General features: G+C 44.4%; 3 protein-coding genes across 6 annotated transcripts in view; 2 read left to right on the forward strand and 1 right to left on the reverse strand.

The window, feature by feature from the left end:
- LOC309525667 (polycystin-1-like) overlaps nt 1-4,601 on the forward strand; it is a 10,533-nt gene extending 5,932 nt beyond the window's left edge. Inside the window, exons 4-5 of the mRNA XM_082211088.1 lie at nt 2,390-2,707; nt 3,204-4,601. Of these exons, the coding sequence (XP_082067214.1) occupies nt 2,390-2,707; nt 3,204-3,923 (1,038 nt within the window). The 3' untranslated portion in view covers nt 3,924-4,601. The remainder of the gene's footprint in view (nt 1-2,389; nt 2,708-3,203) is intronic.
- Nucleotides 4,602-4,945: 344 nt separating this feature from the next.
- NAT9 (N-acetyltransferase 9) lies at nt 4,946-11,506 on the reverse strand. Of its 3 annotated transcripts, none has more exons than XM_082211170.1 (7): nt 11,380-11,506; nt 9,088-9,174; nt 7,894-8,003; nt 6,949-7,089; nt 6,354-6,413; nt 5,826-5,920; nt 4,946-5,720 (listed from the first exon to the last, which is right to left on the reverse strand). In XM_082211170.1, exons 2-7 carry the CDS (start codon nt 9,162-9,164, stop codon nt 5,574-5,576), a joined length of 630 nt encoding a protein of 209 aa, XP_082067296.1. In that variant the 5' UTR covers nt 9,165-9,174; nt 11,380-11,506; the 3' UTR covers nt 4,946-5,573. The 3 variants fall into 3 exon arrangements, with proteins under 3 accessions (XP_082067296.1, XP_082067298.1, XP_082067297.1); XM_082211172.1 differs by having other exon boundaries at nt 11,354-11,413; XM_082211171.1 differs by lacking the exon at nt 11,380-11,506 and adding an exon at nt 11,158-11,346.
- A 149-nt stretch (nt 11,507-11,655) lies between these two features.
- The window catches only part of TMEM104 (transmembrane protein 104), a 75,469-nt gene continuing 68,331 nt past the window's right edge, over nt 11,656-18,793 (forward strand). Inside the window, exons 1-2 of one of the 2 annotated variants that reach the window (XM_082211096.1) lie at nt 11,656-11,790; nt 15,401-15,507. In XM_082211096.1, the coding sequence (XP_082067222.1) occupies nt 15,463-15,507 (45 nt within the window). In that variant the 5' untranslated portion in view covers nt 11,656-11,790; nt 15,401-15,462. Of the gene's footprint in view, nt 11,806-15,400; nt 15,508-18,793 lie in introns of both variants that reach the window. The other variant, XM_082211097.1, reaches the window with a different exon arrangement.

The following is an 18,793-nucleotide window of genomic DNA, read 5'->3' on the forward strand; positions in this document are numbered from 1 at the left end:
TAAATACTGTTGAGGGGTGTGGTGTATAACCTCCAACGTTCTGGGCAGAGAGGAAGTTCCTAGATTAGTGTGCCTTTTCTTCTTTTGTTCCTTAATTACTTGAGGGATATCTTGAGTGATCTTGAGTTCCAGTAACAAGAAGCCGAAAGCACCAGCCTGAAGATGACGAGTGAGACCTCGTCGAAACGTCGCCCAGACACCCCGACTCTTACACGGGAAGACACCCGAAGACACCAAAACCTCCATATATATATATATATATATATATATATATATATATATATATATATATATATATTTGCTTTCGTAGATTTTCACGGGTACAGGAATGCAGGTTTTGGTGTCTTCGGGTGTCTTCCCGTGTAAGAGTCGGGGTGTCTGTGCGACGTTTCGACGAGGTCTCACTCGTCATCTTCAGGCTGGTGCTTTCGGCTTCTTGTTACTGGAACAGAGCAGAATCTGGTGTTTGAGTTCCTATAAATACTGTTGAGGGGTGTGGTGTATAACCTCCAACGTTCTGGGCAGAGAGGAAGTTCCTAGATTAGTGTGCCTTTTCTTCTTTTGTTCCTTAATTACTTGAGGGATATCTTGAGTGATCTTGAGTTCCAGTAACAAGAAGCCGAAAGCACCAGCCTGAAGATGACGAGTGAGACCTCGTCGAAACGTCGCACAGACACCCCGACTCTTACACGGGAAGACACCCGAAGACACCAAAACCTGCATATATATATATTCCAAACTTTGGCTCAGATATGTTGACGACACCTTTGTAATTTGGCCACACGGGAAAGAAAAACTAGATAGCTTCCTCACACATCTCAACAGCCTACACCCCAAAATACAATTCACTATGGAAATAGAAGACAACAACCAACTCCCCTTTCTTGACGTCCTAATCTACAAAAAACCTGATGGCTCCCTAGGACACACTATCTACCGGAAAAAAAACACACACCAACCGCTACTTACATGCACAATCACACCACCACCCTGCACAAATAAACTCCGTAGCCAAGACTCTCATCTCCAGAACCAAACGCCTGGCTGACAAAGACCACTTGACAACTGAGTTACAGAATCTCTCAAATGTGTTAATCGCCAATGGATACCAGAAAAACAGGGTTACGAAGCTAATCCAAAAAGAAACACCCCCCAAAAACCAAGACACAGAAGAAAACAATGGCATGGCCCTCCTTCCTTATATCAAGGGCACTACAGACAAAATCAGCAAAATCCTCCATAAACACAATATCAAAACAGCCTTCTGCACCAACCAAAAAATAGCCAATATCCTCAGAAACCCAAAAGACAAAATCCAGCTGGAAAACCAAGGGGTCTATGAAATACCCTGCAAAGTCTGCCCAGCCACGTACATTGGACAAACAAACAGACGAATAAATGCACGTATCGCAGAACACAAGAATGCCGTCAAAAAAGAAGAAAAAACTTCCTCTCTTTTCCAACACATGAAAGAAACAGGACATGAAATTAATTTTGCAGATTCCAAATTGCTCTTTAACATGGAACATCACCACAAGAGAATAATCATGGAAGCCATCGAGACAGAGAAACACCCTCACAACATGAACAAGCGTGACGACACGTCCCGCCTGCCAGACATCTGGAAATTAGCCCTCCCCACAAAAACCGACACCAGAACCAGAGGCACACAGAACGCCGTCACCAATCAACCACACCAGACCCAAACCCAGACCCTCTCCACAGACATATTACAGACTCCATCCAGTAGCCAAACTATAGTGGCACCTCCGGATGCTGCACCCCCCTGCAATCCCTACACAGATCTGGCTGGCACAAGGCACAAAACCATAGCTCGCCCCTATACACGAAGCCAAGCCAGAGCACAACTAAATGCAGCACAGCCATCTTCTCAGAAAAACTCTTCACAAGCTCAAGAGGTCAAGACACAAAAGCTTTAGCAACTAATCTACACTTAATGACCCACCCAGTGATATTCTGAATACCACTCATGAAATCACCCAAGATATCCCTCAAGTAATTAAGGAACAAAAGAAGAAAAGGCACACTAATCTAGGAACTTCCTCTTTGCCCAGAACGTTGGAGGCTATACACCACACCCCTCAACAGTATTTATAGGAACTCAAACACCAGACTCTGCTCTGTTCCAGTAACAAGAAGCCGAAAGCACCAGCCTGAAGATGACGAGTGAGACCTCGTCGAAACGTCGCACAGACACCCCGACTCTTACACGGGAAGACACCCGAAGACACCAAAACCTGCATTCCTGTACCCGTGAAAATCTACGAAAGCATATATATATATATATATATATATATATATATATATATATATATATATATATATATATAATCTCCACAACCTTTTTCTTTTCTTCTTCATTGTTCAGGCCTTCTCTTCAACTGTGGAAGAGTTCAGGACACTCCCGTGTGCCTTTTCAGCTCTGCTTTCCACTCTCTGTGGGAAGATCACTTTCCTCCAGTCTTTGATGCAGGTTTCCCCTATCCTGGGGACAACATACATCCTAAGCTTTGGAGCTGGCGTGCTCTGGATGGTGCAGAGCTTCCTTTGTGCCTCTGTCCTTAACAGTTACCGTACTGTCCATTCCGAGATCTACCATCCAGCTATTGAGCCTCAGGATTACGAGATGATTGAGTTTTTGGTGAAAAGGTTGAAGCTGTGGCTAGGACTCAGCAAAACCAAAGAGGTAAGCGAGATAAAACACCCAAAGCAATAGAGGTGGAGGGTGGGGAGAAAAGAAAGAAAAAGGGAAATGGGGAATATAGCACTCTTCCGCACAGTCCTGTCTCAAGGGGAAGAGATGGTAAGTGAGAATGTGGCTGCTCTATGGCGCTGTTTGCTCTATCACCACTTACGATGTGGTGGTAACTTTCAATACAAGCCACATGAAGGCAGTTTCACAGGGTTAAACTATTAATGCATAGCAGCTTCCCAGCTGTTTACATAAATGTGATGGCCATCTGAACGTCTCTTTTGTATGAGCTGTTCTCCTCTAAATAGACTTGAGTATGATAATGCTGTAAAGCCTGATTTCAGAATCAGTTTTGAGACCTTTCTCTATATCTCACAGCACAATCTATGTAAAGAATGGCAGCCTAGCTTGTCCCCATGATGGCTGAATTAGTTTTCCCAGACAACAGGAAAGAGAGTTTGCAACAGTTTTTGACCTCTTTGCCTTTCAGTTTCGCCACAAGGTGAAATTTGAAGGGATGGACTCCCTGATTTCCCACTCTTCTGGAAACTCCAAACCGTCTCGCCTCCCTTCTCCGGGCACCAACTTTCACTGTGCTACTGCAACCATTTCTTCCTTCAGCTCTGAAGAGCTGGTGCTTCCTGAGAGCCCCATCCCTGATCCTTGCAGTGTAGACTTTTACCTGGAGCACCTGCCATCCGCAGTCAATGATCTCCTGGACGGCTTTGACAGGGTCCTAAAGCTGATGGAGGATGTGTGCCATCTTGAGACCAGCTTAGAGGAGACTCAGAGGAGAATCTGCAAGAAGAAGAAGAAGGGGCAGAAAAGCCACCCCATGGAAAAGGTAGCAACACTCGCCTCAAGAACCAGCTTAGGGCTGCCGAGAACTTACAGCACCTTCTCAGAGTCTGCCTTAGCCAGGCTCAGAGCTCACCATGTCAGGATTTCCAGCTGCAGTGCCACTGAAGGCGGCAAGCAGCACCCAGCCGATACCCTATCTCAGCAAAGCTCAACAGGATACAAGGTTCTGGTGGGCAACCCTCCAGCTTCAGGCCACATCTTCCGAAGCACTCTTCCCTGGCCGGCCCATTTGTTCAAAAAGAGACCCAGGAGTGAGGAAGGGCAGGGATATCCGTGTTGCGACATGCTTCAGAGACAGATCCCTTTAAAGAGGAGAGCGTGGCAGACTGAAGGAACAGGTGACATGTAAACAACCTCTGTGTGGGTTTAACCGAGCACAAGAGCTGGTACCAGTTTGTTTTCCCTCCTCGTGCTTCACTCACATAATGCAACTCACCGGAGAAGTAGGGTCCAGATTAACCTCCTTGCCTTTTGTTATCTTTCAGGGTACTACAAATTGGGTGAACTCTGCCTAGAATGCTTTAAGTTTTCTGTACAGGTAGAATTATAGTGGTGCATGTAAAGTACTTTGTAGTGCATTACATTATTTACAATCTAGCACAGTAGCTTTGCGCAATCCTACTGTATTTTTGTACTACTATCTGGAATGAATTAGCTACAAGGAAGGTTTTAGGACAGGCATGGGCAACCTCAGGACAAGGGCACAAATGCAGCCTCCAGGCCTCTTTATCAGGCTTTTCAAACTCTCTCCAAGCCACATCTTCCTTACCAACTCTCCACCCTCCCTGGCCCTGCTGCACTCCTGCATATTTCTGCCTGACTGAAATGCATTCTTTCATGCCTCTTGCTTGTCTGGTTAGAGGATGTGTGTGTGTGTCAGTATTCTATGGGACAGTCTAAGGGAGCAGAACTTCTAGCTAGCTACATTAAGCATTACATTCTTGAAGTTGCTGCAAAAATACATCTGTAGCCACAGCCTTTGAAAACTTGTCATGTGTGTATTAAAACAATACATATGTCCAACATACTATGCTTACTACGAAGTCCTTCATTAGCCTCTGAGGGCAGGAGCCAGCAGAAGCCTTGCACAAAGGGGCCTCCCCACCTTCTCTCCTTGAAATTGGCTTGGGGTTTGGGTGCGAGGACTTCCAGAACAGCATAGAGGAAGGGGATATGCTTGTGCAGATGGAGCATTTGTAACAGCACAATGCAATCAGCATTTTTCATCAAGTTCCTGTAACTAGTTTCACATACGGGAAATAATGGCATCACCAGTAATGAACCCTTCATCGTAGGTTTACATCTGTTATACTTCTGCAAATGGGGGGGGGGGCACACAGCAAAACCTGAGCCCAGAAAAGAAACTGGCAGTGAGAGAAAAGAGTGTACACGTTTTACGTTTTCACATTTCATCTTAGTAAAGAGAAACATACAAACTTCCTGGTGTGTGCCAGTGAGAAAAGAGCTGTCACAATGAATAACTGAGAGGCTGTATGGGAAGCCTGCAATGCTTTGAGAGAAGCCCATTGAGTACTTCAGTTCAACCAAACATCAACCACCTATTTCTAGGACTGCTGCCCATTAACTCTCGGAATAAGAGTAGGTTGTAGTTTATGTTTTTGATAGAAACAGGCCCTAATCAAGAACCCTGGTAAGGCAATGATGAGACTGTCAGTTTGTAACAGAGGAGACAAGCCTAACTTTCCTGTCCCTTAGTAGCACTGCAGCCCAAACACATTCAGTTCGCTCTATATACATCACACGTTGCCATTTTCACCAATAGAAACCATTTCCCTAAGATGATAGTTTGTTCTAGTTGCTGTTGCCCATCATACTTTCGTAATGTCTACTGCAAGTCAAGTTGAATGCTGACGCAGTACATACAGAGCCCGCAGCATTTTCTACTCCAGCGGTTGGTTGGTCCCTAACACCATAGATCCAGGCCATGATGCAGTTTGGAGGCAGAGATCCCATGCTTCTGGAGTCCGTATAAGCCTCATTAGCTGTCACAAACCTGATTCTGTAGCTTCGTTACATTGTAAAATTGTTCATCCACATGGCTGGTTTGCTCAAGCAGCCACTGCCTTTCTTGCTCATCCACAATCAGTCTGAGTGTTACTTCGTGGAAGATGGCATTGACTCCCACCTAGACAGTGCACAAGATAATAATCCAAGTTAACTTTCGGGTCTGCCACAAATACAGAGTCAACTAAAGATGGTTCTGCTACATGAGGAATACTTATTAGCGCACCTCCTTGAAATGAATCTTTTTGAACATGCCAATACTGGCTTCATTTTCCAATCCAATTTTAGCTTCAAAGGTGTTTAGTCCCAGGCGAGTCATTCCTACAGGATAGAAGATCAGAAATAAGCTACTGTCTCTACTCTTGTCAATTTCATTTGGGAAGGTTGATCACATGTTCTGCATGCAGTATGTCCCATTTTCTCTCCCTGGCATCTCCAGGTAAGGTTGGAAATGTCTGAAACCCTTGAGAGCCACTGTTAGCAAGTGTTGATAATACTAAGTGAGACGAAGTGATGAGCTTACTCGGTATAAGGCAGCTTCCTATGTTTCTACGATTATAGGTGATTGAAGGCTCTGTGTTCCAAGTATAAGCAGAAAAGTAAACTCATTAGCAAGGTATCTTAAAACTCTATGGCAGAATTTCAAAGTCTTGGAATGGAAATCTTCTACCGCTATTGATGTACACAGAAATTAATCCCCCATGCATATGCAGCACCCTCCAACACTTTCCAACTTCATGCCAGACACTCTTACCATAGGACATCATGATCAGAGTGGCTTCCTTGCCAAATCCTCTGCCACGATAGCTGGCCTCTGAAAGAGAGGAGCAGGGGAGAATTAAGAACTGTATCTGTTTCCAGGTTCATCTAAAACAAAGGTGGGGAACCTTTGGCCAACAGGAGGGTCTAGAATTTGGAATGGGTATCTCTCACGCACCCTAGAGTCTTCCTAATTCTAGGCACTTTTTTTAAGACAAGAAGGTACAAGATATGCAACATTATTTATTTTTTTACAGAAATATCAAATCAGACTAAAGGGATACAGGGATAGGTGAAGAAAAAAGAAGAGGAGGCTCCTTTCTTGCACATTTAGTAAGATTTAGGCTTCATTTCTGAAAAATTCAGGACTGACAAAATACAACCCTGGCAGCTTGCACTGACCTACCAAGGAATGACGCTAGGTCAGGTTGCAATAGTTGTGTCAGACATTTGTGCACAGGATGCTTGTTTATAACCTATTTTATTTTTTGTTGGCTTCGGTCACTTCTGCTGAAGAGACAATCTTTTGAAGTAACTTGCTAAAGGCTGAAATATTGATGGGCCCATAAATTATAGAAGCGTTAGGTTACCTGCAATCATGATTTCGATCTCTCCAAGTGTTGGATCTTCACTGTCTGTGAGGAACAAGTTCACATCGCCCACCATGCAGTCTTCTTCCTTGGTTGTCTGCTTAGACCACTTATCTGTGTCAAGCACTATGAATGTGCATTCTGGGGAATTTTTTAAAAAAGAAGCAGGCCCAATGGAGAACATTTAAAACCATTTTAAATGAAACCAGGGTCAACTAATATAGTAATTAATGGCAACCAGCACAATGTAATAAGCTTCCTCCTTGACTTGGAATGAGAGATCTCTTGCTTCAGGCTGGGTGCAAAAGCCAATGCAACTCTTTCCCTGTCCCTCAAACCCTTAGGAAAATACAGAACTCTGGGAAGAATTTAATCTCACCTAATGTCAATTTGGGCCAAACCAAATGGGCAAGTGTTTGATGGGCCTATTCACTTTTTAAAAATATTAAAATCAGTGTGCAGGAGTTAGGAAAGAAATGTGCCTGCTCCCCTTCGCAGAAAAAAAAGGCCCATCTGAATTTTTATGTGGTAGCCGTAAGTAAGAAGGATGTTATAGTTCAGTTCCTGTGTACCTAACCACAGGTATTGGGCTAAAGAGAAGAACTTCCACAGCATCCAGAGGACACTGCATGGAAAGTTATCTAAGTGTGGATAGCTAGAGATACCGTGTTTAGGTAGCTGATATGCGATTCTTGGGTGCTTGTGTATTCTGCGGTTTTGGCCCTGAGTACCTTCCAAGATTTAATTTTGCTCAGAATAAAGTTGCCATCTATTTCTACACAGTCCAAATTATCAGTATTAGTTATTACCATGTTAAACTGATCAGCAGCTGAAATTTTAACATGGAAGAATCACTTTTATATGAATGGACCTTTAAATAAACTAGACAACATACGTGCTTGCTACCCTCATCTTCAAGTACTGACAAATATTTTAAAATCTTACTGTCTGCATCTTCCCGCCAACTGCGCTGCATCTCATATTCCTGTTCAAGGCTTAATGGCTCTGATGCAGTCAGACGCTGCAGCTCTTCAGACTTCATCCACTCATGGTACCTGGTGAGAAAATCCAGAGAAGGAATATATTCCTCTTCAGAACATTGCCTACTATGTTCTGTTGGAAAGGTAAACAAGATCTCCACCATGAACCCATTTGAGGCATGAAATGACTGGTCCAGGCAAACTTATACCAACATTCTATTTTATTTCTTCACAACATGAAATAGGCACCACACAGACAGAAGAAATTATTCTTAATGGCTGGGTTCGCCAAGGTTTAACTCTCATGCCACTTGTACTTAGGATGCCATTGAATGGGGGGTGGGGTGGGTGGGAGCTGCACCTGGAGACAATATATTTAGAACAAAATACAACCTCTATTCCCGATCTTTTCTGAGAGGCTGCCCCAGGCCCTGCCTTCCATATATACATATCTCTCATGTAGTAATGACAGATATATTACCAGTAAGCAATAAATATGTACATTTCTAATAATTCCCAAATATGTTGTTCTTACTGCTTACAACTGAGGTTTCCAAATGCCTGCAGAGTTAAAAATTGAGGCTGTAATCCTAATGCATACTAGTTTAGGAGAAAGCTCCACCACACTCAGTGGAATGTACATCTCAGTAAACATGCACCAGACAGCAGTGATAAGTTCTTGGTAGTCTAGACAAGAGGTTACCATGACCATCATTCCCCTCCCCCCACAAGCACAGATGATTGATTTTGCCCACCTGTGCATATTTCAGACCTGGACATACCTGCAGTTTTGTTATCTCAAAATGTAGGAGGTGTTATCAAAAATATTCCTATGAACATATGTGAAAATTTGAATTTTTTAAAAAAGAAAAGTTAAAATCCCCCACAACTTTTGCATATATGCCCAATTAATATCAATAAACTGATCCATTAATACTTGCAGATCAGAGCAGTTACAGGTAACTTCAGTGCTTATGGCTCAAGCAGTTTATCTGTTTGTTCCACTTGGAATGCAAATTAACAAACATATATTACAAACACACATATATAAAAAAATCTTTTGCAAAGAAATATGTAAAGATGACTTAACATTCCAGACCTCTAAAGTCAATGTGTCCCCCCCCCCAACTGGAGATTTGGCAAAGTATCTGTTTCATACTTGGGTACATGAGCAGAGGTATATGGCACCAGGGTCACCCTCTTTCCCTGCAGTACAGTATTCTGGTTAATTCTCATAGCTCCAAGCCTGCAACAAACAAGATTATATTAGTGATACACTTTTTCAAAATAAATGTCATTGGTTCAGTTTTGAAATAAGAATGAACAACAACAAATGAGAGCAAAATATAACAATGCTATACAGAGGAATCATACATATCAATTTTAATATACAATCGGTCTAATTATATACAATAAAGTGTAAGATACACAATTTAAAGGGCAGCTGCAATATATTTGTGTACATAAAATGCCGTTTACCATGGTTCATTTGTGAGAGATATAATCTGTAATTTGACCAAAATAATTGCCGAGAGTATCTTGAAGCAGATGAACTGCAAGAAAACCCTACTTACCGTATTTTTCGCTCTATAGGATGCACCCGACCATAGGACGCACCTTGTTTTAGAGGGGGAGAACAAGAAAAAAAAATTCTCCCCCTCTCTGCTCAGCACCCCTTCAGCGAAGCGGCAGAAGAAACAGAGCCCCTTCCATTTCTCCTCCCGCTTCGCTGAAGGGGCGCTGCGCAGCTCTCCCTCTCTGCTGAAGCCGGGAGAGTCTCTCCCGGCTTCAGCAAAAGGAACCCGGAGCCTTTGGAGTGCAGCGTGAGATCCCGCTGCACTCCAAAGGCTTCAGGCGACGATCCCTGAGGCCCGGAGAGCGAGAGGGATTGGTGCGCACCGACCCCTCTCACTCTCCAGGCTTCAGCGAAAGCAACGTGTAGCCTCTGGAGCGTGGAGGGAGCGCTCCCTCTGCGCTTCCGAGGCTTCGCGTTGCTATCACTGAAGCCAAGGAGGCTGCATTCGCTCCATAGGACGCACACACATATCCCCTTAATTTTTGGAGGGGAAAAAGCGCGTCCTATAGAGCGAAAAATACGGTATTTAATATTTCTCTTTGCCCCACCCCCACCAGAAATGGTACAATGTTTAATAACAAAGAAAAAAACTACAGTGGTAGTACAAGAATTATGAAGCAACTGCAAAGGAGGTCCGGACTACTTAGTCATGCAGCTATAAAGCATTTGCTACACTGTGACTGAAACACAGGATAATTACAGCAGTTCATAATTGTCAGGGGTTCAGGAGCAGAGGCGAGGGCAAGGGAGGAAACAGAGAGCGAGGGGGAGGAGTCCGAAGGAAAGATGAGCGATGACGACGACCCGAGATCTCCGAGTCTTTCCAGTGAATCAGAAGATTCACAGAAAGGAGCGCCAGTGGCTAGAGCAGGGGGGGAGATTAGGGGGACACCCCAGGTAAAAGGGACAAAAGAGGGTTCAGAAAGCAGCAGTTGGAAATCGGGGCCAACGTCCCCAACAGAGCGCAGTGGGGAGGAAAGGCGCCAGGTATCGGGATCCGGCGCCTCGCCACAGGGGGGAAGGCATGAGTCAGGAGTGGCCACACCTCCATCGGGGAGCGAAGAAACGGTCAAGCGGAAAGTGGGAGGTTGGGCGCGCGCGCCAAGTTCAAATGCACAGGAAGGCGGCAGAGTAAGCAGCCCGGAAAGGGAGCCAGGTCCTAAAGCCCGCCGCAAGGAGACAGAAGGGTCCGGGGGGTCAGCGTCAGAAGAGTCCCGGAAGGAAGAGACCACGGGGGGCAGAGGGACCCAGAGAAGAAGGGAAAGGCGGAAAAGGTGGAGTAAGGCGAGGGTATTAAGTTGGTGTACAGGAGGCGGGGACCCAGACAGAGCTTCGCCGGTCTAACCCTTAAGACGTAGAGCTGCACGCTGCAGCTTGGAAATGGAAACTGTAAACCAATAAAGACTTTTATAAAGTGAACGCTGGCTAGCGTGATCCTCTGTGAGCTCGGATCTGGAAGCAGCTCTGACAATAATTGACATCCAGGATTCAGAAGTTAAAACAGGAGGATGAGGAGGTGGAGGTGGTTGAGTGTCCGGGTGCAACCACACCGACAGCATTCCCTGGAAATAAATTCCACAATTTTGCTTGCGCACTGCATGGAATTTATTCCATAACATTTATACACCACTTGAAGAAAACAAACAAAGAAACCTCAAAGCGAGTTACAAAAAAAAGGAATTAGACTTTGCATGTAACTTCTCCAGAGGCAACACTGAAGAGACATCAATCAGGGAGCCACTTTCGCAAGAGATCTTCCCCCACAGACTACACCTAATCTCCAAACAGGCGTCATTTAGCCGCAATCTACACCTGAACCAGAGAGAGACAAGCTCCACTTTAAACCCACCCAAAGCCACGCGAGCGCCTATTTACCTCGCTCCTCTACCATCTCAACCCAAGCCACACGCACGCGCAGTGGCCAAACTCTCCTTCCCGGTCGCGCTACGGTAGCCGCCGAGTCTCAATCCGACCAGCGTCTTTCCCAACCACCGACAGACGCATACAGCCACACACCCCGCCCCCGTGGTCACGTGCCATCAAGAGACGGGACCAATCAGCGTAGAAAGCGATTCGAGAGGTCGTGGTCACGCGCGCGGAAAGCTCGGCTGTTGGCGGCTTTTTGCTTGGCGTAGAAGCGCTGTTCCCTCCCTCAGCTCCTCCGCTTGCGCGCGTGCGCCGTCTGCGGGTTCCCCTGGCTCGCGCCGGTAATGAGGGAAAACGACGGTTTGGAGTTGCTGGGCCGGACGTTGCCGTGGAGCCAAGCGAGGAGCGCCGGCGTGGCGGGTAAAGAGGCTTGTTGTGAGGAGCTTTTTTGAGTGGGTGGCAGAAGGGGTGGTGGTGGCGGGGCGAAGAAGGGGAAGCGGGCTGGCGGCCTGAGGCGGGTCGGGGAAAGGGTTGGCGGGGAAGACGTGGCATTCCCAACGACACTCCTTCCCGCGCGGCTCTCCGGAGGAGGCTTTTAAATAGGCGCAGGCTGTGTGTGACTGTTCTGCCTGTCTCTGGGCTGTTCCCCCTGAAGGAGACCGCGCAGAGGACTATAGAATTGGCCCCCGCTCGGCGTGAGCATCTTCCCAAACAGCGAGGAAGATCTGCTGCCTACCAGGTGCAGGTGGTGGTCACGCGGTTGTCTGTATCTGCTCGGAGACCTAGTACTCGTGTGCGTGTGCGAATTCACAGACTCCTATATGGGGAGAGAGAAAAGTTCATGCAATTGCTTGTGGGTGCATCTCTCTCTATGGGCGTAGCCAGGATTTATGTTGTGGGGGTGGGTGGCCGGACACCCACCTGTCATCATCCTCTGGCTGGCTGGCTGGCTCTGTCTAGCGGATTGGAATGAAATGGCCCAACAACCGTTGCTTTAAATTGCTTTCTTTTGACCCCAAGTGCTCAGAAAAAAAATCTGTCAAAATCTTCCTGCAGTTTCTACTTTAAGTATTTTTATTGACTTTATGGGGGGAGGGGCAGCTGCATAGTGTACTGGTGGAGTAAAAAGCCTCTGAAGTAAAGCGGAAGCTGGTAGTTTTCAGTCTTTTTTGAGGATGGAACACAGCCTTGTAAATAAGGCCACAAAAATTACTAACTTGCAGATGTTCTTATTAACCTACTAAGTGGCTAGTGATGTGCTTTTCCAGGCTGGCTGTGGAGGAGGGGAAGTCCCTCCAATTAGCAGACTAATAATATGCAGAATGGTGAAGAAAGGATGGAGTGATTCATCTCCACTATGCTAGCTTGCTACATTTCTTTGCTGATTGTGAAGGAAACATTCTTACTTCCTCTTTTGTTAGTATGGAAACCAAGTAGGCTATCAATTCCCCTTCCCCACCCATTCACATGTCTTTATAGAAGTCCTGCTCACCTATGGCCTCTAGGCTAGTGCGCAAAAATACAAGAGTGGTATTTCCCCCTCAACTATTTAAGTGGACAGTTACACCTGTGGATTTTACTTTGTCATTATATTTGAATCAGGCTTTCTGGCATGACACTGACTCCAAATATCATTCCTTAACATTTGCTTTGTCTGCGCCTTGTAGTCTCGTGCTTCAAATAACTGATGGAGCAATCCTAACCCCTTGCGAGGAGCAACAGAACAGCAGCTCAACCACTGCACCCCAAGCTTTACTGCTTATAGTGACTAGAATCAAAAGTGGTGGGTGGTTTGGGGGGGGTATAAAAGCTCCAGGCAGGCTCAGCAGAGTGCCCAAGGATTGAGACCTGCAGGGCTTTGTAACCAGAAGATTCCAAGCTGCCAGGCCCTGCCCCAAAATGCCTCATTTCAGATCTCTCTAATGGCTTATAGTGGTAGAATCACTGTTGGTAGCTTTCTGTTTCTCTGGGTACAGCAGCGGAGGCTGGCAGGAGCTGGTGGAGGGTCCCCTCTACCTTATCCTCCTCTTCCTCTAGCAGCAGAGATTGAAAGGGTTAGGAGTACATTCTGAGTATCTTCTGATAAGAGGCCCTCTTTATTGTATTTTCTGATCACGGTAGTAATTGCATACATCCAATCTGAGTGGCCATAGAAAGTCCAGGTAAAACTTTCCCATGCCATGCACTAAGATGCAAACAGGAGTAGGAGCTAGGAAATTCAGGACAGAGTGGTTTCTTCAACAAAGAGCCCAGCCTCAGCCAAAGATGGGGACTTGTGAGCAAATGATCAGGGGTAAGAAAGCAGGGCCTTGGAAATCCTTGCTTTTTGTAATCAGGCACATGCAGTGCCTTCCATGGTACTTACACTTTGCCTGTAACTTTCTCTGGTTCTCTTTTTGGTTCAGTGGAATTGCTAATGTGTTAGATAAGAATCTTAGTGCCAGCTCATACAATACAGTATGTAAACATTTAGAAACTTTCCAGCACGCACACTTGCATGAAGAAACTCATCACGTGGGGTAGCATGTTATGGATGGTGTTTTCCTCATTGTTGTAAAAGGTCTGTGTAGACTGTGAGGCTTTCCTGCCTATTTAAGCCTTGCTCCAGTAGCATGCTATAATTCTGTTTGGGTGGAGATTTTATTAGGGCCAATAAAAATGCCACAAAAAGTAAGCTTTCAAGTTCTGTTGCAGCTGCATTTGGAATAGCATGTACAGTTTGGGTTGCCTCACCACTTAAACAATATTGTGGAGTTGGAAAAGGTTCAGAAAAGGGCAACCAAAATGATGAAGGGGATGGAGCACCTCTCGTATGAGGAAAGGTTGAAGCATTCAGGGCTTTTTAGTTTAGAGCAAAGGTAAGAGGCAACATGATAGGAGTTCTCCATGTCATACATAATTTTATATACTTCTAACACTAGAATTTGTGGACATCTACTGAAGCTGAATATTGGAGGATTCAGGACAGAGAAAAGAAAGTTACTCTCTACACAGCACATAGTATAGAATTCACTCCCACAGAAGGCACTGATGGCCCCCAACTTGGGTGGCTTTAAAAAAGGTTAAACAAATTCATGGAGGATAAGGCTGCCAGAAAGTTCTGAACCCCTATAACACAGCTTTCACCAATCTGGTGCTGTCCAAATATTTAGGCTATAACTCCCAGTACAAAATTTATGGAAGGCACCAGACTTAGCGGGCTTCCTTTCAACTAAGTCCCACTTGGTTCAGTTGCACTTTCAAATACCGTATTTTTTGCTCTATAAGACTCACTTTTTCCCTCCTAAAAAGTAAGGGGAAATGTGTGTGCATCTTATGGAGCGAATGCAGGCTGCGCAGCTATCACAGGAGCCAGAACAACAAGAGGGATTGCTGCTTTCACTGCACAGCGATCCCTCTTGCTGTTCTGGCTTCTGAGATTCAGAATATTTTTTTTCTTGTTTTCCTCCTGCAAAAACTAGATGCGTCTTGTGGTCTAGTGCGCCTTATAGAGCGAAAAATACGGTAACTATGCATATGATTGTAACTGTAGCCTTCAAGTAAAACATCTAACAATTATATTTAATTGTTAGCAACTAATTGTCATTAATGCTTGTTCAGGAGATGTGTAAATTGTAAAGTAAGTGACTTAATTTAAATAAAAGATCTTAAATCTATTTTCCCCTTAGTGATTATAATCCATTCATTCTAAATGGAATTCCTTAAAGTGTGTTACTATATCATCTGGCTAGATTATATACTTTTAGAGTGACAGGAGAACCTTAGTTTTGATCCTTGTTTTTGATGTGGCTGGTATTTCACTAGATTCTCTAAAAGGATTATGGCCTTTAGTGAGAATTATGCAATTTGCAATGCAAGTGAAGAATTCTGATTTCAAATTCAAACTAGCTGATTTGGGGGAATCTGTTTACTTTTCTTTCCAGAGAAGGTAGGCAGCAATACTACTAGACTTGCATTAATGCACAGTGATGAACTGCAGTTACCGCTTGCTTTGTTGACTCCTGTAAACAGCTGATAAAATTTCTTTCAGGTTAACAGTGGTTGGATCAAAAGGAAGTGACATCTCTCTCGGACTGTTCCATCAGCTTCAACATGGCTGGCAGTATTACCGATACAGGAGAGCTGTACTCGCCTTACGTGAGTATTTAACATTACTACAATCTCTTGCTGGAGACAAGCAGCACAGTTATGCTCTGTATTTCCTGCTCCTGTTTCTTCATGCCCCCCCCCATGTTCTTGTTTTGATTTTAAATTGTGATAGGCATTTTATACTTGTGTTACAATACATTTGGAAATAACTCAAAAAACTTTTCTAATACAAGGATGTGCTTGCTCTTTTCACCCACACATGCTCTAAAAGACTTGCGTTTTTAAACATGCTTTAATGCTTAGCAAACCTTGCCAAATACCCTCTATTGAGTCTCTAGTGAATATTCAAAGTATGTAATTGCACTAAAGCTGCATCAGTGAATAAGGTTGCTTCCTAATAATAATAATAATAATAATAATAATAATAATAATAATTTATTATTTGTACCCCGTCCATCTGGCTGGGTTTCCCCAGCCACTCTGGGCGGCTTCCATAGAAACCAAAAAAACTAAAATATCACACATTAAAAACTTCCCTGAACAGGGCTGCCTTAAGATGTCTTCTGAATGTCAGGTAGTTGTTTATCGCTTTGACATTTGATGGGAGGGCGTTCCACAGGGCGGGCGCCACTACTGAGAAGGCCCTCTGCCTGGTTCCCTGTAGCTTTGCTTCTCGCAATGAGGGACCCGCCAGAAGGCCCTCGGCACTGGACCTCAGCGTCCGGGCAGAACGGTGGGGGTGGAGACGCTCCTTCAGGTATACTGGGCCGAGGTAGCCCCACGTAGAGTGCATTGCAGTAGTCCAAGCGGGAGATAACTAGAGCGTGCACCACTCTGGCGAGACAGTCCGCAGGCAGGTAGGGTCTCAGCCTGCGTACCAGGTGGAATTGGTAGACAGCTGCCCTGGATACAGAATTGACCTGCGCCTCCATGGACAGCTGTGAGTCCAAAATGACTCCCAGGCTGCGCACCTGGTCCTTCAGGGGCACAGTTACCCTATTCAGGACCAGGGAGTCCTCCACACCTGCCCGCCTCCTGTCCCCCAAAAACAGTACTTCTGTCTTGTCAGGATTCAACTTTAATCCATTAGCCGCCATCCATCCTCCAACCGCCTCCAGGCACTCACACAGGACCTTCACCACCTTCACTGGTTCTGATTTGAAAGAGAGGTAGAGCTGGGTATTATCTGCATATTGATGGACACCCATATGTTAGATTATGATAGATATAATACTAACAAGAGGGAAAAGAATCCCAAATATCAGGGGCAAGAGGAACTAAGTAATTTGGGTAGTGGATAGACTAGCCAGAAATTAGATGTGGCGAATTTTATCCCATGCTGTCCTTCCAGTCATGGAAGTCTCTTTGATCCAGCAGAGGATTCCATGAACAGTTGGAGGTGATTTTCATTAGTTCCACTTTTGTGCTACTATCACCTTCATACCCTCCCCATCTATTTTTTTAAAAAAATATTTTTTATTAAAGAATTTCTTGGTTTATAAAAGTACGCACATTGTTTCTTTTTTCAACTTCTAAAGTCCTTTCTACAGATCAGTTATATTTGACATGAGACATTAGTGTTGTATACAGTACAAGGTTGGGGGAAGAAGAGGGGGAGGGCCCTCTCCCCATCTTTTCTAGGGAATTGGGGAATCCTCTGACACAGTATGGTGAAGAAAGGAGAAATTTGCAAAAATCACCTCCCTTTTTTGTCTGCAGATGCCTGTATGGGAACAAAGAACCTTCCATGTAAAGAAGGACAGCATTGGTTACAACTTGGCACCTTCAAAGCAGTTTTAAAACTTGTGCCATTTAGTGATGTAGTTGTGCAAAGTTACACCAGGCTGTTCTTCTGTGAAGCTGAACAGGTGTTATCCTGTAATTTCACTGAATGGAAGGCTATCTGGAAGCCATATGTAAAAGGCTCTTCAGGGAAGAGCAGTGCGCTAAATACTAAATACATGATTATACTTTTCTGGTTGTGAAGTCTTTAGGGCAGTGACACATTCTCTTACAGTCTAGACCGCTTCATGGAACAATAAAAAGACATGTGCACTAACAATGTGCACAAGATTCCAGGGTGCATGTTTACATCAGTCAGTGCAGAGGCATTCTGCAACACAGGGGACAAAGCTTTTTAAAATTTGTGTGGCTTTCTTAAATGGCTGATAGGCTGTACTTGCGCCAATGGGTTCTGTTCTGTTTCCATAGTTGGAATTCTTGTTGCTGCCATCTTGCAGCAACAAGTGGTTAAAACATCAGGAAAGTATTTTTTTTTATATGAAAAATTGAGATGAACAAGGAGGCTTTGAAAGCAGTGCACATACATACACAAGAGTTGAGAGTTGTTGAAGCTGCATCTTATGATGCCCTTTTATGGCATACCAGTGGACTCTGTCCTTCTTCCTAATATATAACCTATCACATGTCTCTTTCAAAGCTATCCTCAAGAGTGGTGGTTTTCTGATTGCAAGTGATTTTTGAGAAGACATTAATTGGATAGTGATGCATGCTGGTACATTTAGTCCAAGGAAGATTGATCTGAATCTTCAAGGGGAAAAATAGACTCCCAAGATGTTAACTTACCAAGTACCTTACAGATTGAAAATTATAGCATTGCAGAAATCTTCAGGCTGTTGAGCATAAAAATGGTACTTGTCTCATTTTTGGAGGGCCCGAAATATGATTCTACCAGTATCTGAAATAAATCTTCCCTCCCTATACTGTTCTTTTTAATCAGAGTCAAAGAAAACCTCCAAGGTTTCTGTCCTCAAAGGCTTCGTGTGCAGAACCAATTAAGGCCTACAGCCAGGAGGTGGTGTATGCAGGGAATGACAGTTCTGCCCAATGAGTTAAAAAAAATCGCTTTGCAAAGTGACATCTACTGTTTCATCCTCTGGGAAAGCAGTCAAAAGATGCATTTGCTGTTCAGATGCCAGTAAGTACAGGAGGACCTTGTTCTCTCAAAGAGAAGTGAATGGCTATGCATAAAAGGTCTCTGAAGGATGCATTTGTAGTTCAGAACTTCTGCCATGAGCATTTGGTTTATAAACTGTATACATTCCCTGTTCTTAAGGTAATTTTATTTATGGTTACTCTCAGTTTAAAAATTGTATGTTTGACAGTGGACATGAATTCCAGGTAGATGGTTGTCTTCTGATAATGGGCATTCCAGTAATTTTAATAAGGGGAAGGTAGCCATCAGTGGTGCTCTTTCTCTCATCCTTCCTGCACTACTTTCTTGCACTTCAAGTCTAATGGATACTGTATCTTACATGACACATGATTTTAATAAGTTTAAATTATTTTCCTGCTAGTGCCCAGGGCTCATAGG

The sequence above is a fragment of the Podarcis vaucheri genome, assembly GCF_965113315.1.
Source record: "Podarcis vaucheri genome assembly, chromosome: 2".
NCBI lineage: Eukaryota > Metazoa > Chordata > Lepidosauria > Squamata > Lacertidae > Podarcis > Podarcis vaucheri.